At 44.8% G+C, this 25259-nt stretch overlaps 1 protein-coding gene across 1 annotated transcript in view; it reads right to left on the bottom strand.

Moving 5' to 3' along the window:
• Positions 1 to 20995: 20995 nt before the first annotated feature.
• NOTCH1 (notch receptor 1) overlaps positions 20996 to 25259 on the bottom strand; it is a 149935-nt gene continuing 145671 nt past the window's right edge. The window contains exons 32-34 of the mRNA XM_029610808.1: positions 24990 to 25137; positions 24787 to 24884; positions 20996 to 24426 (exon numbers count right to left, since the gene is read on the bottom strand). Of these exons, the coding sequence (XP_029466668.1) occupies positions 22990 to 24426; positions 24787 to 24884; positions 24990 to 25137 (1683 nt within the window). The 3' untranslated portion in view covers positions 20996 to 22989. The remainder of the gene's footprint in view (positions 24427 to 24786; positions 24885 to 24989; positions 25138 to 25259) is intronic.

Raw genomic sequence — 25259 nt, 5'->3', positions numbered from 1 at the left:
AGTGTGAGAGATCCCAGATGATCTAGAAGCAGTGATCGACCTCACGGGTCGTATTGATTGTCGCCTACAGCAACGAGCCAAGGAAGCAAGAGCCTACCATCGCACAGTTCCCTTGGCCCCTACCTTCTCCCGTCCTATGATTCATTCTAATCCTCCTGAAGTATCCACTGAGGGCAAGGAGGAGCCCATGCAGTTGGGTAGGAGCCACCTGACCACAGAGGAAAAACAACGCCGAAGGAGAATGGGACTTTGCCTTTACTGTGGTAATAAGGGGCATTTGTTGGCTCAGTGCCCCGATCATCCGGGAAACTACCGGACCTAGGTGTCTTGGAGGGGTTGACCCTAGGGAGCAGTCTCGCCCTCCATTGTACCGTTCCGGTCACGATACGTTATCTGCAAGGATCTCTCACTATGCTAGCCCTAATCGATTCAGGCTCCAGAGGAAACTTCATTCTGGCAGAGCTGGTCCACCAGCTACAATTACCGATACTTCATCGTGAATCCCCCTTATACATCTCCTCAATCCAGGGGGAAAATCTCCCCGGTCAAGTCACCACCTGCACTGCCCCGATAACTCTCCAGACGGGGTCCCTCCATAAGGAGGAGATATCCTTCTTCATTTTGGAAAAGGCGGTCCATCCGGTAGTTTTGGGTCTCCCCTGGCTACAAAAACATGCACCCATCATTGACTGGAAGACTCTTCAGATTACAGCTTGGGGACCAGGATGTTTTACTACCTGTTTAAAGCAAAGACCTCAGCCCAGAATCCAACTAGCTACCTCAAAACTGTTACCACCTTCACAATATGCAAATTTTTCGGATGTATTTTCCAAGAAGGAGGCAGAGATACTCCCAGCACATCGCACTTTTGACTGTGCCATAAATCTGCTTCCTAATACCTGTCCACCTAGAGGCCGGGTGTACCCATTATCTGGGCCCGAATCTTTAGCTATGTCCCAGTACATTAAAGAAAATCTAGAACGAGGATTTATTTGACCTTCATCTTCTCCGGCAGGAGCAGGGTTCTTCTTTGTTCCCAAAAAAGATGGGTCATTAAGATCATGTATTGACTACCGTGGACTTAATGCGATAACTCGCAAGGACTGATATCCTCTCCCGTTGATTTCGGAATTACTAGATCGCCTTCATGGAGCTAGTATATTTACTAAACTGGACTTGCGGGGGGCGTACAACCTAGTACGGATTAAGCTGGGAGACGAGTGGAAAACCGTGTTTAATACGCGAGATGGACATTACGAATATCTGGTGATGCCATTTGGTCTTTGTAATGCGCCAGCGGTATTTCAAAATTTAATGAATGAAATATTTCGGGATATGTTGAATCAAGGAGTAATCATCTATCTGGATGATATATTAATCTACTCCAAAATTCTGGCCGCTCATCGCATAAAGGTTCGAAAGGTTCTTCAACGACTACGCGAGAACCGGTTATTCGTGAAACTGGAGAAATGTCTATTTGAGAGACAATCATTACCTTTTCTGGGCTATATCATTTCCACCACTGGGTTTCGAATGGACCCTGATAAATTGGCTAGCATCCGAGAATGACCACAACCAGTGGGACTCCGGGCCCTACAACGTTTTCTAGGATTTGCTAATTTCTACAGGACATTCATTCATCGATTTTCTCACATTGTGGCACCTCTCACAGCTCCGACTAAGAAGGGAGCTGATCCCAGGAATTGGCCTGACGAGGCAGTACGGGCTTTCGAGGATCTAAAAATTTAATTTCTACAAAAACCCTGTCTCCACCATCCAGATCCCACGCGACCATTTATTGTGGAGGTGGATGCGTCTGATGTGGCGGTAGGAGCAGTACTTTGCCAACACTTCAACCAAGGGAAATTACTCCCCTGTTCTTATTTTTCTCGCAAATTTTCCCAGGCAGAAAAGAACTACAGGATTGGAGACAAGGAATTGCTGGCCATTAAAATGGCCTTCGAGGAATGGAGGCAATGGCTGGAGGGAGCGCAACATACGATTACAGTCTATACAGACCATAAGAACTTGGAGTACCTTAGTAAAGCACAACGATTGAACCCACACCAGGCTCGGTGGTCCCTGTTTTTCAGTCGTTTTGATTTTGTATTACGCTACCGACCTGCAACAAAAAATATTCGTGCTGACGCCATGTCCCGGCTGCATGAGACCGATGACACACCTGACTCCCCCAGCTATATTATTGACCTGGCCAGGGTGGTCCTGGCCGCCACTAGGACTGCACCACCAGGGAAGGTAGTGGTCCCTCTTCGCCTTCGTCCCAAGGTACTCTCTTGGGCACATGATTCTCTTACAGTGGGCCATCCCGGGAAAGCGGGTACCTTGGAAATACTATCCCGCTATTATTGGTGGCCCAATTGTCATAAGGATGTGCAGGCCTACGTTGATTCCTGTCCGAAGTGTGCCCAACAGAAACCATTACCTGGTCGACCATGGGGCCTCCTCCAACCCCTACCGCCCCCTCAGGAACCTTGGACTCATATCTCCACGGACTTTATTGTGGACCTTCCTTCCTCTTCTGGCAATCAGATTATTTGGGTGGTGGTCGACCGGTTTTCCAAAATGGCGCACTTTGTTCCCCCTGCCCAAGCTATCATCCGCCCTTGAGCTAGCAGAACTGTTTGCTCTTCATGTGTTCCGCTTGCATGGTCTTCCACTCCACATTACGTCAGACAGAGGTCCACAATTTACCGCCAAATATTGGGGTGCGTTGTGTAAAAAATGTGGTGTACAATTGGACTTTACCACCGCTTTCCACCCACAAGGGAATGGACAGGCTGAACGCATCAACCGTGGATTGAAGACGTTCCTCCTCCTGTTTGTGAATGATCGCCAGGATGATTGGTCCTCGCTGTTATCCTGGGCCGAATTTTCACATAATTCACACACGCACTCGGCCACTGGGAATTCTCCCTTCCAGATTGTTTGTGGAAAGCAGCCCCGACCTCCTCTTCCTTTGCCGGTTTTGGTTGCCTCTCCAGCAGCCCACCTTTCTGCATTACAGCTTCATGAACTCTGGAAGGCTACCAATGCCAAGTTGTTACATGCAGCTGCTACTTCCAAGCGGATGACGGACAAGCATCGTCGCCCTTCTCCACTATTTAATGCGGGAGACCGTGTTTGGCTGAGTACCTGCCACATACGTCTCCGGGTTCCGTCTATGAGACTGGCTCCTAAGTATATTGGACCTTTCTTTGTCAGCAAACGCTTGGGTCCGGTCACCTATCGCTTGCAGCTCCCGACCAGTCTCCGTATTCATAATTCCTTCCACGTTTCCTTGCTCAAACCTGTGATCTGATCTCCGTTCCATGCTGCTCCCTCTTGTCCTCCAATGATTGCATCTGAGGACGATCCGATTTATCAGGTACGGGAGGTTCTTGACGTCTGTCGTAACCTCAGACAATGGGAATATTTGATTGTATGGGAAGGCTTTGGTCCGGAGGAGAACTCGTGGGAACCATCCGTAAACATCTTGGATAAGTGCTTACTCCAGCACTTTCATCTTTCACACCCTGGTAAGCCTGGACCTTCTAGAAGAGGGCGTAAGAGGGGGGGGTACTGTTGCGATCCCGGGCCGAGGGGGTTCCCGACCGGGACCTCCTACCGGGCCCAGCAGTTCCCTCGATGGCGGCCGCAGATCGCGCAGGCCGCGGCGCGTCTCTCCCTGCATCTCCAAAGCAGCGTCAGGGAGAGCGCAGCAGGACCCGCCCCCCTTAAAGGGGCCGAGGCGGGAAGGTCGGGTCGGCCCCGGATGATGACGTCAGACGCCCGGGGAGATTTAAACCTCTCCCCGGGAAGGCTCAAATGCCTTTGCAACAAGGTTCTTGCTGGTTCCTGTGGGAGTTCTGCCTTGCCTTCACCTGCCTAGACCCTACCTGGAATTGACTTGCTTTGCCTGCCGCCTGCCTAGACCCTGATTGGAATTGGACCTTGCTTTGCCTGCCACCTGCCTAGACCCTACCTGGAATTGGACCTTGCTTTGCCTGCCGCCTGCCTAGACCCTGCCTGGAATTGGACCTTGCTTTGCCTGCCGCCTGCCTAGACCCTGCCTGGAATTGGACCTTGCTTTGCCTGCCTAGACCCTGCCTGGAATTGGACCTTGCTTTGCCCGCCGCCTGCCTAGTCCCTGCCTGGAATTGGACCTTGCTTTGCCCGCCGCCTGCCTAGTCCCTGCCTGGAATTGGACCTTGCTTTGCCCGCCCCCTGCCTAGACCCTGCCTGGAATTGGACTTTGCTTTGCCTGCCACCTGCCTAGACCTTGCCTGGACTTGGATTTTGCCTTGCCTGCTGCCTGCCTTGACCTTGCCTGGAACTGGACTTTGCCTTGCCTGCCGCCTGCCTCTTCCCTGCCTGGTGTTATACTTGGTATCTGCTGCCTGCCTTGTATTCACTGGACTGAGTTATCGCTCCACCTTCCGGAGAGGAATTCATCAGGACTACTCCTCGGTGATTGGGTTAGAACACATTGTTGTAAAAAGGGAAAACCAAATGGGTATTGCACACGTGATTAATTAAACATCATAGTGTACCGTATTTTTCGCTCCATAAGACGCACTTTTTTTCCCCCAAAGGTGGGGGGAAAATGTATGTGCGTCTTATGGAGCGAATATAAAAAAAAAACCAAACAAAAAATCTAACAAACCCCCCCCCCCCCCCGACTCCCCCAAGACCTGCCGACTTAATTTCCTACAACCCCCCACCCTCCTGACCCCCCCCCCCAAGACCTGACAAATTAATTTCCTGCAACCCCCCCACCCTCCTGGCCTCCCCAAGACCTGCCAAACGTCCCTGGTGGTCCAGCGGGGGTCCGGGAATGATCTCCTGGGTGTGGGCCGTCGGCTGCCAGTAAACAAAATGGCGCCGACGGCCCTATGCCCTCACTATGTCACTGAGACCGACCGCTGCTATTGGTCGGTCTCAGTGACATAGTGAGGGCATAGGGCCGTCGGCGCCATTTTGTTTACTGGCAGCCGACGGCTCACGCCCAGGAGATCGTTCCCGGACCGCTCCTGGACCCCCGCTGGACCACCAGGGACGTTTGGCAGGTCTTGGGGGGGTCAGGAGGGTGGGGGTTGCAGGAAATTAATTCGGCAGGTCTTGGGGGGTCAGGGGGGTGGAGGTTGTTAATTTAAAGGGTTGGGATGGGGGGGGGGGTTTTTGGGGTTCCCAGAGAAAGAAAAGTTTTCTGATCTGGGGAGTGGACCAAAATGGCCCTCCCCAGACCCGAAAACAAAATGGGGAGAAAAAAAAAAGCTATGCACTCCCCTAATTTGCTCCATAAGACACCCAGACGCAGAGCCGGTTTAGCACAATTTTTTTTTTTTTTTAATTTTCCCCCTCTGAATCCTAGGTGCGTCTTATGGTCAGGTGCGTCTTATGGAGCGAAAAATACGGTAATTACAAGGCTGCGGGTAGAGATACCTATAGTGCAACTTTGTTTGTAAAAGGACATAGCTTTAATGATCTTACCTTCTCAGTCATTGAACAGCCTAAGCATTTATCACATGGTGGTGATTTTTTTTTTTTTATTGCATTTCAATTTAAAATACAGAAATTATTATGGATACTTATGACCATATACTTGACAAAGAAATAAAGGTTTGTTCCAGGTAATATTTCATAACATCCATAAACATAAAGAAATTAAGAAGAAACTGGAGAACCTATCCGCTAACTTTACTTGGAGCAAATTACAGGTAATAACTTCACTTAATTACTCTTGTCAACTTTCCACATTAAACTTCAGTTATTCCCTCTTGAAGCACTAACTATGAATGAGTATCTAAATAAGCTCATAACTGTTCTGGAGTGTTAAAGATGTATCTATTATCTCTATGCTTTATAAAACATCTACACGGATATTTTAACGTGAATTGTGCACCTCTTTCTAAGACTTCTTTTCTTAACACAATAAAATGTTTCCGTCTCAATTGGGTTGCACAGGTAACATCAGGAAATATTCTTATGGGAAACCCATAAAAATTTTGCTTTTGGTATTTAAAATGTTGTTTCAACACAGCATTCCCCTCTAGGAGAGATGTAAATTATACCAATAGTGTTGCCCTGTTATCTACATGAGCCTCATATGACTTTTCCAGGAAGTCAGTTAGGTCCAGATTACCTTGATTTTGTTGATCTTTCTCATCTTGAGATTGTTGCAGATAGTATAGGGATTGAGTTATCAGTGTACTTCAGAATATTTTTTAGGTAACTTTTAAATAAATCAGCCGGAGAGGCTAAATATATTTTGGGAAAGTTTAGTAGTCTTAAATTAAATCTCCTATTCTGATTTTCCAAAAACTCAATTTTTCCTTTATTCTCTACCATAGACTTTATCAAACTAGATTGAACCTTCTGTATCTCTTCTATTTTTAATTCAGAAGAATTTACTTTCTTATCCATATTTACTAATTTTTCTTCAATATAAGTATTATTCTTTAAGGCTTTCTGGACAGTCTTAGTGAGGCTGTTTATCGACTTTTGAACATTCAGCATCATTAACCCCAATTCTTTGATAGAAAATTTAGTTGGAATTATAATAGGCACATCTTTAAGTTCAAATTGTTGTAGATTCTCCTTTGACTGTTTCAATGTCCCTCTCTTCTCTTCAGCTGACATTAAAGAATTTCCCTTTAATTCAGCATTTAACTTCTCTCCCATTTCCTGAGAGTTTGTAGGGTCTCCTAGTATGGATTGATTATCCATTTCTCTTGCAATTGGAGGAACAGGTCTTTCTGGGGCACCGGGGGTAAGAGATGTTTCATTGGCCAGATAGATCTTCTCCTGCTCCTGAGATGAGCTATCAGCGGCCCCTCTCGGTGTAGATGTGGAAGACACTTGAAAGCAATCCTTAGTGCTAGGTTGAAGCAACTTGTTTGGAGTAGATGTTAGGGAAGTTTCTCTTAGCTTCACTTTCCTCTTTGTATGAGGCATAGCGACTTAATAATCAAGTTGTTAAATATACAAATACTAACCCAGCTAGGATACTTGCAAATTTAGACAATACATTTTTTAAAACTTAGCTTTTTAGAGTTTTCCTGGCCGCTTCGATCAGAGTCCCGTCCAACACCGGTCCAACCCGGGCTAAGCCGGGCAAAGCCACACGCCCCTTGGCCATGCGTGGCTTAGCCATCGCACCAGCGGCGTCACGCTGGTACAGGCGGGTTTTTATGCCTACCCGGCTCCTCCTCCCTTCCGACGTCACTGGCACTCCAACTCAGAAGCAACCGGGAATCCAGCAGGTCTCTCGCCGGCAAACCAAAGGATGAGTTCAAGAAATTTCACGGGCCCTCTCTCCAGAGGACCCTCAGGCAAGAGCTAAGCTGCGGCCACATGGTGGTGATTTTAATAGGTATCTGATTCAGAGAGAGTAAAGGTGGATTTATTTTTTTTATAGTGTTGCGCCAAAAGGTCTAAATAAGGAAATAGATTGGTCTGTCCTTTAGGCAGTATGATTTTGTGTTATGGTTATAGACTCTTGGGCCGGTTGAGACAATGGATGGTATGCTGCGGAGGCCCACAGCGAGCGTCACAGCCAGGAGGCGGTACTGAAGGAACTTGGAAGAGGCTTCACCACTGGAAGTCCAAGGTCCCCCCCCCAGGAGGAATCTGGAGAGACCCGGACCTCTTGGACTTAGGTGGGACCCTATGCGACCAAGGATCTGGACAGTGGCTGAAGAGATGGGCCCAGGTAGTTGAGTCTTCACCCTCGGAAGCCCGCGGTTCCCCCAGGAGGAGCCTGTGAGAGCCCGAGCCGCTGGGACTTAGGAGAATCCTCTGGGCCAACAAGTACCGGATACCTGAGATGATAGAAGAAGCCAAAGTCGGAGTCCAAGAGCGAAGCCGGGTCAGAAGCCAGAAGTCCGAGATCCAAACCAAAGCCAGGGACGTAAGCAGAAGACTGAGTCGTGGGACGGAGCTGGGTCAAGCCAGAAGTCAGAGGACGAACCAAAACCAGGAGCGGAAGCTGGAAGCGAAGTCAGGAGACAAAACCGGGTCAGAAGCCAGAAGTCAGGAGTCAATTCCAAAGCCAGGAGCGGAAGCCGAAGACGAAGTCAAGAACAAGCCGTCCTTTTGATTTCCCATGCTGGCCCCTTTAAGAGCCGAGCCCCCCCCCCCCCCCCCGCAAGAATTTGCGCGCCTAGGGGGCAGGGCCCAGCGTGTCGGGTCGGCGGCATCTCCCTCGCGAAGGGAGAGCCGCGGTGGCAGCCATGTCGGGCCTGGACGGCAGAAGATGAGTCCGCGCGGGCCAGGCTGGCCCTGAGGTAGGAGGAGGGACCGAGGCATGGCCGGTCCCGTAATATTTTGTGCGTGATTTATATCTTTAAATCCTTTCTTTCTATTTGTGTATTAGTGACACTTCCGCTTGTGACATCATTTGGCTTGTTTATTTAAATAGAGGAAGTGGTTTTGAGCTTTTTTGACTGGGCTGTTACATTGTAGCGGTTGTTAAGTTCAACAGAGGTACTGAATGTTTGTGGTCTTTGTGAAGAGTGTGGTGTGTGAGTTTTTTTAAATGCTATTTTAGTTGTATTTTTCATTTTAGGAATTCTTCCTTCATTATAAGAGAGGCGTCTGTTCAAAAAAGATCTTTTGAAGTTCATCCCCTGATGAAGGCAGTAGTGCCATGTCGGGTGGATAATGAATGTCAATAGAACACAGGGTGGTGTTGAATGCGTCTAAGATGGATTATGGTTTGAGTAAAGATTGATAGTCGTTTGAGCTAAGTATTTTCTATTGCAACATGAAAATTCATGATAATTTTTTTGGGTTAAAAAATATTTTGTTAGGACATTAATAAAAAGATATATATATATATATATATATATATATATATTTTATTTTTTTTTTTGAGGCTAGAAACTGTTGAGTGTGACTGTAAATGATCGAACTAAGAGTGCTGTGAATGCTGATACTGTTTGAGGCTCATTACGGGCGAGAGACAGTGGATTACATCTTTTGGCACAACTATTTCTGATACCGTCCCTCTCTTCAGCTTCTGTTATTGAATTTAAAAATTGTGTTTGTGTATAAGATTGTTTCCTTCTCTTTTTTTGTGTGCAAGTGCAAGATGGTGCAAATAGGGAAAAATAACTCTTGCTGTAGTTACACGATGTTAGGTTCCATATTAGGAGTTACCACCCAGGAAAAAGATCTAGGAATCATAGTGGATAATACATTGAAATCATCTGCTCAGTGTGCTATGGCAGTCAAGAAAGCAAACAGAATGTTAGGAATTATTAGGAAGAAAATGTCATAATGCCTCTGTATTGCTCCATGATGAGACCGTACTTGAGTATTGAGTACAATTCTGGTTGTCACATCTCAAAAAAGATACAGTTGCACTGAAAAAGGTACAGAGAAGGGTGACCAAAATGATAAAGGGGTTGGAACAGCTCCGCTATGAGGAAAGGCTAAAGAGGTTGGGGCTGTTCAGCTTGGAGTAGAGATGGCTGAGGTGGGATATGATAGGGGTCTTTAAAATCATGAGAGGTCTAGAATGGGTAAATGTGAATTGGTTATTTAGTCTTTCGGATAATAGAAGGACTAGGGGGCACTCCATGAAGTTAGGAAGTAGCACATTTATAACTAATCGGAGAAAATTCTTTTTCACTCAGTGCACAATTAAGCTCTGGAATTTGTTGCCAGAAGGTGTGGTTAGTGCAGTTAGTGTAGCTGGATTTAAAAATGGTTTGGATAAGTTCTTGGAGGAGAAGTCCTTTAACTGCTATTAATCAAGTTGACTTAAGGAATAGCCACTGCTATTACTGACATTAGTAGCATGGGATCTTCTTAGCGTTTGTGTACTTGCCAGATTCTTGTAGCCTGGTTTGGCCTCTGTTGGAAACAGGATGCTGGGCTTGATGGACCCTTGGTCTGACCCAGTGTCTTATGTTTCTTTATTTCTTTATTTATTGCTTTTCTATACCGACATTCGTTTGCCAATCACATTGGTTTACAGAGAACTAAATAGGAACAAATAAATAACAACAGATAAGAAATTACATCTCAAATTTCAAACATCTCAAAGTTTCAAAACAGTTGAGTTACAAGAGGTAGAATAAAGGAACAAAATAGAGAAATAACTAATGGCAGTTTTTAACATATATAGAACAATACTATTGGTACATATGAAACTGAGTAAAGTGGCTTTTATAAAGTGACTGGTGCGTAGGTGTGGGTAGGTATTATGGGAAGGCCTACTTGAACAGCCAGGTTTTTAATTTCTTTTTAAATGTGTGTGGGTCAGGCTCAAGTCTTAATTCTTGGGGCATTGTGTTTCAGATGGAAGGACCAGCAAGTGATAGCAATCATTCACGGATGGAGGTGAGGTATGCTAATTTGGGTGAGGATATCGGTAAGGTTCCGTTGCTGGAGGATCTGGTGGTTCTTTGTGGGGTCTGAAAATGAAGGGAGGCATTGAGCAGTGTACATTTTGTTTATAGAGAGCTTTGTGGATTAATGTTAGACTCTTAAAGAGTTTTCTGGAGGAAATCGGAAGCCAGTGGAGATCTTTTAGGATCGGTGTGATATGTTCATTTCTTCGAGTATTTGTAAGGACTCTGGCGGTGGCATTTTGTAAAAGTTGAAGGGGTCTGAGTGTTGCCGCTGGGAGTCCTAATAGTATGGTGTTACAGTAATGTTCTTATGAAGGAGGGTTTCAAGGTTTGCAGACTTATTTAAATAAAATGTACTTAGTTTCATTATGAAATGCACAGGTTTTGTATTGCTTCACAATGTGCCTGATAGCAGACAGACTTTGTGTTGCTATTATCAGGATAACACCAGAATGTTATTTTTTTATATGATGAGTAGTAAGTATAATATTTAAAAGTGTGATATGCAATTAAGCATTTTTACAGGATTGCTCACTAAGTTGGTGGTGGGGAGATTAGGAAGCCGATCCTGATTAAATAACTCAATCAACAATCTTTGGGGCTTGAGGGAAAAAGCCCGGGTTCCTGATCTAAGTACCTACCACCCTTGCCATTCCTTTACTGATCTCATTCACAATTCTCCTGCCTGATTTCTGTGCTCAGAACTCTTTCATGAGTAACCCTAGGGTTTTATTTTTCAAAATTAGATTACAGTGCTTCCATAGTGACATTAGAAATCTTATTTACTATATGCCAGGTGTCCCTTTTCCTGGCTCGACTCAACAAAATTTCTGTCCTTGCTAAATGCCAAGATTGATGCATGATTTTGTGTACGAATTATGTATACACAGAAATAAACGGTTAAAACAAAAAAAGTTTAATCTTTCTTTCTCTGCATTCAGGTGGACCAACACAGCAACTGCACAATGTTGTGTGTGAATTATAGTGTATGCCGCTTTGAGCATAATTATGTTTGTAAATTAAGTAAATTCATATCAGGGACGGCAACCATGTCCTTGACAGACAAGACATTCTTAATAATGGAGAAATTACTTACCTGATAATTTCATTTTCCTTAGTGTAGACAGATCGACTCAGGACCAATGGGTTATATGTTCCCCTGCTACCAGTTGGAGACGGAGTCAGGTTTCAAAGCTGACGTCACCCTAGATACACCCCTGCAGTGACCTCAGCCCTTCAGTATTCTCTTCAAAAGTCATTGTGGACATACTACTAAAAAACTTGATTAACACTTGATTAAAACCAACTTGACTAAAACACAGATAACCATAACTGTACTCCACCAAATATAAACGCAGAATCTCAGCAAGATTATAGATGCCCTGATCTAGGGATTGGGCGACAGTTTACCTGTAATCTCTTGGAATCAATATTCATTTCATGAGCAATTCCTTGGCACCGTTCATGGGCAGCCGTGGGCGGGATGCTAAATCCATCTGTCTACACTAAGGAAAACAAAATTATTAGGTAAGTAATTTCTCCATTTCCTAGAGTGTAGCCAGATGGATACAGGACCAATTGGATGTACAAAAGCTACTCCCAATTGGAGCAGAAGGCTGCCTGCGGTTCACTTAAAATCGCCCTTGCAAAGGCTGCGTCCTCTCTGGCCTGAATGTCCAGGTGATAGAACCTGGAGGTGTGTAAGGAGGACCATGTCATCGCTCGGCAGATGTTGATGGGAGACAGCAATCTAGCTTCTGCCCAGGAGACTGCCTGAGCCCTAGTGGAATGAAATTTAACCTGAAAGGGTAATGGCTTTCCTGCCTCCACATAGGCTCCCGTGACCTATGGTAGCCGGTGAAGCTGGTTTGCCCTGTCTCTTTCCACCGTGAAGAACAAACAAGTGTTCCATCTTACGGACCAGTTCTGAACCTTCCATGGATAGCAACAAAATGGACTGATTCAAATTAAACTCGGAGACTACCTTGGGCAAGAATGATGAAATGGTACAAAGTTCTTTTTTACTCAACGCACAATTAAACTCTGGAATTTGCTGCCAGAGGATGTGGTTAGTGGAGTTAGTATAGCTGTGTTTAAAAAAGGATTGGATAAGTTCTTGGAGGAGAAGTCCATTACCTGCTATTAATTAAGCCACTGCTATTACTAGTAATGATAACACGGAATACACTTAGTTTTTGGGTACTTGCCAGATTCTTATGGCCTGGATTGGCCACTGTTGGAAACAGGATGCTGGGTTTGGTCTGACCCAGTATGGCATGTTCTTATGTTGTAATGCTCCTGGAATCTTCCGGAGATAAGATGAGCCGAGAATACAGCCACCAGGGAACACGTTTTTCAGGATTAACAAGCGCAAGAAAAGTGCAGTGGCTGAAAGGAAGGCGCTGCCAAAATCTCCAATACTCGATTAAGATTCCACAAGGGAACCAGCCACCATAGGGGCGGCCAGAGGTGCTTTACCCCTTTCAGAAATATGGGCCATGTCCGGATGAGCCAACAGGTGAGTTTCATTCACCTTGCCCCTGAAACAGGAGAGAGCACTACCTGGACCTTCGAGGAGTTAAGGGTCAAACCTTTATTCAAGCCGTCCTGTAAAAATTCCAGAATTAGTGGGATTTTGACCATCTGAGGTGAAACACCACATTCCTTATACCAGGCCTCAAATACTCTCCAGACCCGCTCATACGCTAAGGACGTCGAGAACTTTCACGCGCAGAGTAAGGTGGCAATTACTGCCGCCGAATATCCACGCTTCATCAGGCAAGCTGTCTTAAGGGCCAAACTGTAAGATAGAATCGAGTCAGATCCTCGTGAAGGACCGGTCCCTGCTGAAGCAGTTCCCTGTGTGGTGGGAGGCACGGGGGGTGTCTCCACCAGGAGTCTCCGCATGTCTGCATACCACAGATGCATGGGCTAATCTGGAGCTACTAGTAGGACTAATCCCCTGTGGCGCTCGATTCTGCAAATGACCCTGCCCAACAGGGGCTACGGAGGAAAGGCATATAGCAAGTCCTCTTCCAGCAAGGTCTGAACAAGAGCATCGATCCCCAGGGACCACTGATCTCTTTTGTGACTGTTGAATCGGGGAACCTTTGCATTGTGAGTTGCGGCCAGCAGGTCAATGGACAGGAGGCCCCAGCGATCTACCACCAGCTGAAAGGCTTTGGCTGACAACTCCCATTCTCCTGGATCCAGACTCTCCCTGCTTAGAAAATCTCTGTAGATGTGTTTCCACCCATTCCATAAGGAGATATATCGCCTGTGACACTTGCTGGCTCTTGGTTCCCCCCTGACATTTCGCAGATTGCTTGACCCGGGAGTATATGGCTGAATTGTAGACATGCCAATCTGACTGTCTGGGCTTCCAGGCGGTTTATGTTCCAGAGTGCCTCTTCCTTGGTCTAATGCCCCTGGGCAGTCAGTTTCTGACAATGAGCTCCCCAGCCTTGGAGGCTCATTTCTGTCGTGAAGACCAGCCAGTTCGGTGGGGACAGGGTTACACCCTTGCCCACATGAGCTTCCTGTAGCCACCACTGAAGCCGAGAACAAACTTCCTCCATCAGTAGGTGGAGGCAATTCGAGTAGTTTTGAGACAGTGAGTTCCAAAGTGGTGACGTGTGCCCTCGCCCATGGTACTATCTCCAGAGTTGACACCATCAAACTGAGGACCCGAAGATAGCTCCAAACAGTCAGGCATATTGTGTTTGTCAACAGACACACTTAGGACATCAGCTTCCTTATCCGCGTGGACGGGAGGAAGATCTTGTCCTGCTTGGTGTCAAACCGGACTTCCAGCTATTCCAAGGACTGGGAGATTTTGAGACTGCTTTTGTCCATGTTTACAACCCAACCAAGTTCCTGAAGAAGGGAGGTCACTCTGCTGGTCACCCGGATACTCTCTTCCATGGACTTAGCCCGGATTAACCAGTCGTCCAAGTGCACAGGATTTCCTCTTTTCTCAATGCAGCTGCTATGACCACCATAATCTTGGAAAATGTTCTGAGGGCAGTGGCCAGACCAAAGGGCAGCACCCGGAACTGATAATGATAGCCCAGAACTGCAAAGCATAGGAAACGATGTTCTTGCTGGATTGGAATATGAAGGTAGGCCTCAGAAAGGTCCAGGGAGGTTAAGAACTCTCCCGGTTGTATGGCCATTATAACGGAGAGCAGAGTTTCCATTCAGAAATGAATTATTCGTAGGTGTTGGTTGACACTCTTGCGGTCCATGATGGAGTGAAAGGAATCCTCCTTCTTCGGTATGATGAAATAGATGGAATAATGCCCCTTATTTTCCTGGGGTGCAGGTACTGGAATTGTAGCCCTCAACCTGAGGAGCCTTACCAAGGTGGATTCCACTGCCTGCTTCTTGTGCTGGGAGTGGCAAGGAGACATCATGCCTTAAGGGGCATCTTGCCTTAAGGGGCATCTTTGTGAGGTTTGCCTTAAAGTTTTTCTCTGCTGACCAATTTCACAGCCATAGCTGTCTTCTGGCCGCCACCACTGAGGTCACTCATCTGGCCGAGGTACGGACTAGATCAGAGCCTGTGTCAGCTAAAAAGGTGGCGGCAGGTTCCATAACCTCTCTGGAATTTGCCCCTGTCATCCACCTTTGAGCAGGCACAAATGAGCTACCAGTGCACAACAAGAAGCAATCTGAAAGGTTACTGCTATTGCATCAAAGGCTTAATTAAGGATGGACTCCATCCACCTATCATGCGCATCCTTCAGTGCCGCTCCTTCCTCCACTGGGATAGTTGTTCACTTCAAAACGGCGCAGACCAGCGCATCCATTTTAGGGAAACGTAGATGTTCTCTCGCCACTGGATTTGGTGGGTATAGAGCTTCTAATGCTCGTCCACCTTTAAAACTCGCTTCGGGGGCAACCCATTCCAGGTCAATCAACTCCTGGATGGCTTCTAGCACTGGAAAATAGCAAGAGACTTTCCGTAGAGAAACCAGAATGGGATGTTTCTTTGGTTCCATCAGAGTCCGCCCCAGGAACTCCCAGCATCTTCAAGGTCTGGCAATTCATCTCTATGGAAAAAACGTATCATGGTCCGATATGGTTCTAAACACGGTAGGATTTCCCCATCTTCCAAGGAACCTGGATCCCCTTCATCTATACTGTCCAGGTCCCTGCCAGGGATACTCTTGGTGAGGCGAGGCATGTCTCAAGGCCTGCCTATAGGGCTGGGAGAGGGAGGCCTTACTGGCTGGGATTCCATTCGTACAGGGGCAAGTGAAGCAGACTGCGCCTGTACAAAGGCTTGAAGACCTTGAGAAAATTCCACCCAAGAGAAGACAGCTGGGTCCATGCCTAGCCCAGGAAGTACTGGGGTAGGTCTGCTGGATTTTCCTCTCCCATAGAAGACCCAACCCCAGGATTACTCATATCTGGAGTACTTCTGGTTAAGGTTGTGGCTGACCCATCCTCTGATTGGGAGGAGCTGGGCTTAGTAAAGTCTGGGTAGGCCAACTCTCCCTGGGGCTTCTCACAGTGCTGACATAAGTAAGAATCCAGGTCAGTCTGTGTAGCACTAATAAGACAAGCAGCGCAGAGAATAGCGTTTATGTTTCTTTGCTGCCGGAGCCATTAGGGACGGTAGCTACGTATTCAGACAACTCGTGCACAAAAATTTGTGCGCACAGATTTTGGGTGCCTACTCAGGCCACAGCGAGGCACATGCACAGCCCGTGCACCTGGCTTTACCTAAATTCTGCTCCTAGGGAGTTATGTGTGTATGTATGTGCACGATGTTATGCGCATAGTGGGGTAGATTTTCAAAGGGCTATGCGTGTAAGATACGCGCGTAACCCCCGAAAACCTACCACTGTGCGCGCCGAGCCTATTTTGCATAGGCTTGGCGGCGTGCGCAAGTCCCAGGACGCACGTATGTCCTGGGGCTTTCCAAAATGGGCGGTCCGGGGGCAGTCCCGAGTGCTCCGGCACAGCAGCCTGTGCAAGTTATGCCTGCCTCAGGCGTAACTCCTGAAAAAAGGTAGGGGGGGATTTAGCTAGGGCTGGGGGGTGGGTTAGATAGGGGAAGGGAGGGAAAGGTGGGGGGGGGGGAAATAAAAAAAAAGCTCTGATTTTGGAGTGGCCTTGGATGAAACGGGGAAAGCCATCAGGTCTCCCCTTGGGCTCGGCGCGCGCAAGGTTCACAAGTGTGCACCCCCCCTTGCGCGCGCCGACCCTGGATTTTATAACATTCACGTGGCAGCGCGCGCATGTTATAAAATCGGGTGTACCTTTGTGTGTGCCGGGATGCGCGCACAAATGTACCCCGCGCGCACTTCTTTAAAAATCTACCCCAGTGTGGGGGACGGTGAGCAAGGAGAGAGGAACCCCGGCACGCTTACCTGCAGAGCCAGTTCCAGCTGAGACGGTGAGAGGAAATTAACATCAGCGACAGAGAGCAGCTGAGCTGGCTGACGTCATCAACGCAGGACCGCGGGAGAATTTAAAAACCCGTGGCTGAGCAGCGTGATTTGGGGACGGTGAGCGAGGAGAGAGGAACCCCGGCACGCTTACCTGCAGAGCCAGTTCCAGCTGAGACGGTGAGAGGAAATTAACATCAGCGACGGAGAGCAGCTGAGCCGGCTGACGTCATCAACGCAGGACCGCGGGAGAATTTAAAAACCCGCGGCTGAGCAGTGCGCAGCCTAAGCCGCGCTCGCGGCTTTGACCGGCTTCGACCGCCTTTGACTGGTAGGGATTTTTTTTTTCTGATAGTCCCTGATTATTGGGGTCTTTTAGAGTCTTTTTATGGGCAGGAAATGTAAGGCGAGAATCTACACCTCCTCACCCGCCCCAAATAATAATATTGGGCCTATGGATGCCCATGTCAACAGGAAAGTGCCACAGACGGACAGTGAAAGCGCCACTTTGGAAGTGTCTCTTAGTCCGGGCAATGGTCCAACTGCACCACCGCAACCTCCAGGAGCTGTACTGGTTGAAGGAACTATTGAGGACAGTCAAGTAAGCGTGAGTAAGGGAGAAGGAGATTCCCTGATCCCAGAAAGCTCTTCTGATGGAATATCTCAAAGAACTGTAGATAGAGCCACACCAGGAGCTCCTTGTAAAAGTCTGTTGAGTCCTAAAGAACCTTCAGACATTACGTTGAGAGACTTGTGGAAAATGCTGGTTAGACTAGACTCTAATGTCTCACAAGTAAATGATTCCCTTACTTCTCTAGTTAATGTGAATAGAGGGTCGATTGAAGAACAGGGGAAAAAATTATTGGAATTAGAGTCAGCATATCCAGCATAGCATATCCAGCATAGCTCCCTGCTTCAACGGCAGGGGAGAAGAAAAACAACCAATAAGGGCTGTATAACATAGTCTGGGTAAAACAAATAAGCATGGGTGTAGCTTGCTTATTGCGGCGGTTACTACCCCTACTACCCCTAACTAATCAAGCTAGACATTTCACTTGGATGCAGCTCCATCACTGCTCTCTACATTAATGGTGGGGGTGGAAGGGAAATAGAACCAAGAGCTAAGAGAAACAGATAAGTATGAGAGAAAAAATGTGTGAGGCTTGCTGGGCAGACTGGATGGGCCGTTTGGTCTTCTTCTGCCATCATTTCTATGTTTCTATGTTTCTATGAAAACTATATCTAATAAACTCTGGTATAACATACACTCCTCCCTTCCAATTTGACAACATTCAAATTCAACTCAAAGACAACGTTAAAGATCTGGGTTTCTGGCTAGATAATGAGCTAAATCTTAAAAAACACATCGCAACAAAAACAAGAGAAGGCTTCTTCAAAATTCAAATACTCAAACACCTAAAACCGCTGCTTCACCCCCGGGATTTCAGAACCGTTCTTCAAACCCTCATCTTCTCCAGTATAGACTACTGCAACTCCCTTCTAATTGGCCTTCCCAATGCAACCTTAAGACCACTGCAGTTACTCCAAAATGCAGCTGCCAGAGTCCTGACTGGTAAAAGAAAATCCGACCATATATCCCCAGTACTCCACAACTTACATTGGCTACCTGTTAAAAAAAAGAATAGAGTACAAAGTCATCACAATTCTACACAAGTCAATTCACAAAGCAGACTTCACTGCCCTGGACAATATTATACATCTGCATAAATCATCACGTACAACAAGATCTACATATAAAATTCAACTGGATGTCCCTTTATTACCACAAGCTAAACTTTCCTCCACCAGAAATAGAGCCATCTCTATAGTCGGCCCAAAATTATGGAACTCATTACCTCTACACCTCAATTCACAAGAAAATCTTAAATCTTTTAAAAAAGAACTTAAAGAATGGCTACTCTCACAGTCTTACAATGACTGTTCACCCAATGATAACAGAGCATAAATCCTTTTCATATCCACCTCTTGCTCCTTTTTATTCCAGCAATCCCTCTGACACTCGCCCCGACTTGCAGAAACCTTCCTTCTCATTAACGGCTTCAACAGTCAACCTCAAGCGTTGCACTCATTCTTATCTAATGTTCAATGTACTTATTAACTGTTATTAAGTTAATGTTCTGTTTTCAATCTCTGTTTTAATGTTATTAATTCAAATGTATCTGGTTCGTTATAATGTAAACCGGAGTGAAGGCATTGTCAGCTGTACCTCGGTATATAAACAAATGCTAAATAAATAAATAAATAAATATCTAGTAATGTTCAAAATATTCAAAATGCTGAAAATATGCATATTGTTGACAGTTTATCACTTCATTCAGAGTTGGAAAATATAGAAAACATGCTGCGTATTAAAAATTTGCGTTTGGTTAACTTTCCAATAACGAGATTACTGTCACCATATGAGATGTTTAAGAAATTTTTAATAGAAAACCTATCATATGAAGTTGATAAGATTCCAAGTATATCTAAGATCTTTTATTTCCCTTTACAAACAAGATCTTCACATAATGGAGATCCTGAGAAAAGCCCAGGGATTTCTTCTTTTTTGGAGGAATCACTGGACATTATAAACAAATGAACAACTTTATTTGTTTCCTTCTCTCTTGAGAGAGAGAAGGATCAGGTATTTGAGAAGTTCTTTAGGAACAAAGAGTGCTCCTTTTGTGGGCAAAGAGTATATGTATTTCCTGATGTCTCGAGGCCTACTCAGGCGCGACGAAGACAATTCCTTGCCCTGAAAAGTAAAGCCCTAGAAATTGGGGCTACTTTCTATTTAAAGTTTCCCTCAAAGTGTTATATAAATTTTCAGGGAAATACATTTATATTCTCTGACCCTTTACACTTGGAGACATTCCTTGTAGATAAATCTGAGGCAAATAAAGTCTAGTAACATCATAATATGAGACCAGAAAGAAATCCTAATGACACTCTCTCCTTTCAGATTTATTGTGTGGTTATATGAATTATAGAATGGTCCCCCATTTATAGTTTCTTGTTCAACATTTGTTGATTTTCTAGAAATTGGTATTTGAATTTTATTAGTTGTATAACAAGATTTCTTTTGATTATTTGAAATTATGGATGATACATAATGAAAAATTTTCAATAAAGTATAAATTGAAAAAAAAAAAAAAAAAATCTACCCCAGTGTGTGCACAGAGCTGGCACGCACCGCGAGTACCAATACTCTATGGTGGGCAATGGAAGACGCACAAAAAATGCAAGTAAGATGGCGCCGCCGCGGTCTATCACATGGTGTGCCTACTGAGCCTAAAGCGGGGCCTAGCCCACTGGGGGCTGCTCAGAAGCCCAGTTCCCCCTACCCCAATGGGATCGGGAACGATGTCAGTATGGCGCATCGAGCAGGGAGACCAGAGGAAGTCTTACCGAAATCTCTCCAATGTCTCTGAATCGAAAGGATTCCTCTTTTTTTTTTTTTAATTTACTTGGGGTCAGTGCTTACCAGCTGAGTACAGAGACGGTCTCCAGGGGAGAAGGCTTTGGCTGTCACTGCCACGCTCAGCTTCCTGCAGCCGCTGCCTTTCAGCTGCTTCAGCAGCAAAGTCCAAATTGGGAACTGGCTACTGGACCAAGGCACATCTCTGAGGAATCTCGGAAATCGCCTCAGGAATTCTCAACTGGGGGAGGGACCTTTAGGTATCACCGCAGGAGAGCAGGGCTCAAGTCTTTCTCCAATTTAAAAGTAGAATTTCTTCTTCTAAAGGGTTCAGCGATCATAATAGGGAAAGCACACCCACATCTGCTAGGAGACAGAGATACTGAAGGGCTGAGGTCACTGCAGGGGTGTATCTAGGATGACGTCAGCTTTGAAACCTGACTCTGTCCCCATCTGCTAGCAGGGGAGCACATAACCCATTGGTCCTGAGTCCATCTGGCTACATATGCTAGGAAACAGTCTAATTTTCTCTTTTAAATCATTTGATTGAGAAAGCCAGATGCCTTATTTTCACCTGGGTCACAACGTTACAGGAAGGGAAAGTGACTTGCTCAGAGTCACCCAGGTTTCCAGCAATCTTAAACTCACTGGCTAGGAATTCTCTTGACTCATAGGGCCATGCTTTAGCCATTCATCGTTCCCCTGCCTCCAGCTTGTTAAAGTACTTACTCTGTAATGTACTTTAACAAGCTGGATCAGGGGAATCAGCATTATTTGTCCACAACCCTTTTTTTTAAATGACATATTCAGTTCTAGTAAAATCTAGACACAAGTCTGCATCATTTTATTATAACAAGAAACAGTTTACAAATCAGTTAACAAAAAAATACATCATTTTTGCAAACTTCAGCTTTGCAGTAGATACGTTTTATTATTACAGAAGATTTTTTCGTCTGCCCTTTTTTTTTTTGCAAACTACATTTCTACTGTAGTTTATAAAACATGAGTTGAAAAACTGACACCATCTGATGTTTATCAGATATTTTAGGGATGCCACCATACCACTGGCACCTTTTTTTGGATGTGCAAGAAGCTATTACAAAAGTAACTTTTTTCTGTTCTCTTTTTGAACTTGGACTTTTCTCAGACACTTTGAAAAAGGTCTGAGAAAATGCCCTTGCACTGCTCAGTGCCATTTGTAAATTGGACCTTTGGGTAGCATATAGGAGTCAGGACATTGCTACTTAGTTAAGTACTAATTAACTGTCATTTCCCTTCTTTCTCCTTTATTTAAAAGTCAAAAGATTAGTAACTTCAGCTAGTGTGATCCCATTTTCATGACATCATCATGTAATGACCCACAGCTTGCCTGATGTCATAATCCTGAGCTACACAATCAATTTTCTCTTAGTGATTAAGGTGTACAATGAGATTCAAGGTGACCCAGAAGCAGAGGGCAGCTTCATTTACACAACCTAAAGGCCTCATTTGAATTTTATGAATTTTTCAGTAGAGTGATACATTATAAGACTTATTTTAGATTTTTGAAACAAAATCCACTTTTTAAAATTTATTTACAAACAAGTGTGCCACAGGCTTATACTACAAAGTACTTAGTTAAATTCTCTACTCGGTGATGGGGTGCATCCTTCCTCAGAGGATGGGTTTCATTCCCAGCGAGCAGGAATACATGTCAAGATACATGTCAAGATAAAGATCCTCAATACTAGGCCCCCATCCTGAATTCTTTCTTCCACTGAAATTTTATTTTCACTTTGCTCTCCAACCTGTAGTATGTTCCAGACTCACTCAGAACATACATTTCAAAAGAAGTTAGAGCCCCAGAGGGTGGACACCAGATGACTAATATTTATCTCATTTCACAGCACTAAACATTCCACATCCTTCAAATAAGGATGCTTATTTCTCCGTCAAAGTCCCCAGAGCTATGGCACTTGGATAATTTTGTTTTGCAAATGCCAAAAAACAAAGTTTAACATTCACGGTACTCGCCCCTCCCCCCTCCCCCGAAAACAAAATATCACATATCAAAAGCAAACATATATCCAGTGACTTGATGAATTGATCCCACAGGCTCATTTCCTTTAAGAAATATCCACGTAATGGTGAGTTTCCATTTTGGACATAGGGTTAGAATTTAGCTTATAACCTGTTTGGCAGGTCTAATATTCTGATTATAAAGTAGTCCAGGTTTAAATATGCATTCATACATAAAAGGAAGAAAAAAACTTTTTCTATTAAGAGAAATATACAAACATTTAATACTGAAATTTTAAACAAAGATTCATGATTAATCTGCTCGGACCACCCAAGGAAGTATTTTTGAAGTACATTTTTATAATTTCTTAAATTTAATCTATTCCATTTTATTTTCATGTGAACTTAATATTCTTAAACTTTTTTTTTCTAGGTTTTATTAGGAAATGTTTAAATCAATAAATAAATGAACAATTTCCTGATCAGGAATCTTTGTTTATATTTTACAAAACATAAAATCATATATTAAAAAAACACAAAAAAGGAATTTCTCTATACCTTTAGCTAGGTTTGAATCTCTAGAAATAAAATTGAAGTCTTTAGCAACAGAATATATAAATAAAATGGCAGTTTTCACATAAAATAAAAGTACATAAATAAATACTAAAAAAACAACTTTACAAAATGTTCTCCTCTTTTCTGTATAAAACAATATAAAAAGGATTCTTCTGTCCATCCACAGTGTCTTTAGAGTTCTCATAAGTTTCTTTCTTGTTTTTATAAGTTGTCCTAAGTTCCACTGTGTACCACTGTAATTTCATTTGAATGCTTCTGGAATGTGCCCCATTGGTGCCTGCATACTTGTTGGAGGACTGGATATACCTTCTGACCAATCAGACATGTTGGAGTGAGGGGAAGAGCTTGACCATTGGTCAGGTGACTCAGGGGATGGAGTCAAGAAAGGGTGGTCTGGAACCTGCAGTTGGTGGTTGGGTGTATTGTCCATTGGGGAAGAGTAACTGTGTTGAGATGGAGGAGTTAGAAATTGGGTTGCTGCCATTGACTGAGTGAGCGACGCTGGTAGAGTTGTGGTCAGAATCTGGGTGTCTTGAGGCAAGACTGTGCGAACTGTCATACTGTTGCTGGTCATCTGTTGCAGGTCTGACTGACTTAGATCACTGCTGCAAAATGGTTGACTCATGTGACTATTAGCTGTGGAGCTGGAGCTGTGGTGAGGCTGTTGCATGTTTTGCTGTTGTAACTGCTGCTGCAGATTCTGCTGTTGCTGCTGAATTTGTTGTAGCTGCTGGGCCTGTATTAAATGAGGTTGGGTGGTTAGCCTTGTATTGGGCAAGGCTTGATAGCTCATCAGCTGAGATAAAGTTGTTGTGGGCAAACCATTGTGTAGTGATGTCATCATACCGTGCTGGAGAGCTTGAGCTGACTGGTGGGACCCTGGCTGGATATTATTCCTCACTGGATTGTACTGATTTTGAACCATCCCATTTTGCAATCTTGATAGCCAATCACACTGACCATTCATATTAGAAGCACCACCTACTGTAAAATTCATAGACCCACCGCTCAATACTGTGTTGGGACTTGATACAGTAAGATGAGAAAGACGTGGAGGCATTGATTCAAAGCCCATTCTGTTGGAGCCTCCCATTCCCATATCCTGTTTTCCAGTGAGGTTAAGGTGATTTATGTTCATGTGAGCATCGGCCATGCCTGGGAGATGATTCATAGGCATTGAAGGGGACTGCTGGAATGGTGAGGTCATCAGTGGAGGTGAAGCAATATCTGACATGTATCCATGAGGTGATTCTAGGGAATCCACAGGTGACAGTACACTAGAGCTATCCAGAAGACCACCTTTCCCATCCTGAGATTTTTTTCTCCTTGCCTTCATGTCTTTGGAATCTTTGCCATTGCATCCTAGACCTTTTGTGCTTGGTTTTCTTGCTTTCTTTCCCTGGACCACAGGTTTCATATTACCCAAGTAACCATTGGGAGAGCAGATGGGGGGAGACAGAGTTGGTGCTCCAAGGGCACCATTACTCAGTGGTGGACTCCGCACCAAGTTGTAGCTATCCAATAACTGCACAATGTCATGGTGCATGCGCTCCTGAGCGATGTCACGAGGGAGCCTGTCCATGTGATCTGTGATATCACGATTTGCAAAGTGGTCTAGAAGAACTTTGATGGTTTCACAGCTCCCTTCCCTTGCTGCAAGAAACAACGGTGTTTCATCCTGTGAGCACAGAGAACAAGAGTTTTAGTTTTAACTAAACCAGATTTTTTGCACATTTTGTTTAACTACCATGAAATATTATTCAAAGATGAAGTTGCAAATGAGCCTTCCTGGCTACAAAAAGTCCTTTCTTCTGATGTGACATTAAAGGGAGAAAGAAATCCCATGACACTTTTTTTTTAAGGATATTACAGAAATATACTAGCAAGCATATTAACTACAAGAAAGTCATATTTCATTAGATCTTTTTACATTTTTCTGAGTCAATACAGCAAAATATTGTTAATACATATGAAAACCATAAAGGCTGCTATTATCTCCAGAGAGAAAAGTAGGGTACAGACCCTAGCAAAATCTCACCTTGTTGTCCTGCATATCCTTATTTGCTCCATTCTTCAACAGCACAATGGCAGCATCAACATTATTCACAGCCGCTGCCCAGTGTAAAGCAGATTTACCTTAAAAAAAAGCAAAAATCCCAATAAACCAAAATCAGTGGTCCATTCTCACATGGGCACCCTTCACCACAGCTTTGTTATTTAGAGACAGGTTTAGGACTCTACCTAGTTCATCAATAGCATTGACATCTGCGTGACAGTTAATCAGCTCCTCCACCATGCCCTCTACTGCCAGGCGAGCTGCCAGAATCAGTGGGGTTGTCCCATCGTGCATGCGAGCATCCAGGTCCGTAGCACGGTTCCTGATTAGAATCTGTGAAGTGGGGGGGAAATGTGAGTATGACAAAACTCCAGTGGTCACCCATATCTGCTTCTAAATGACAATGCCATATTGTGGAGCAGCAAGTAGATCATAACATATGAGTTTAGCATTGA

The sequence above is a fragment of the Rhinatrema bivittatum genome, chromosome 8 (genome assembly GCF_901001135.1).
Source record: "Rhinatrema bivittatum chromosome 8, aRhiBiv1.1, whole genome shotgun sequence".
Taxonomy (NCBI): Eukaryota; Metazoa; Chordata; class Amphibia; order Gymnophiona; family Rhinatrematidae; genus Rhinatrema; species Rhinatrema bivittatum.
Note: the sequence above shows the minus strand (reverse complement) of the source record. Positions and strands in the feature narration are given on the sequence as shown.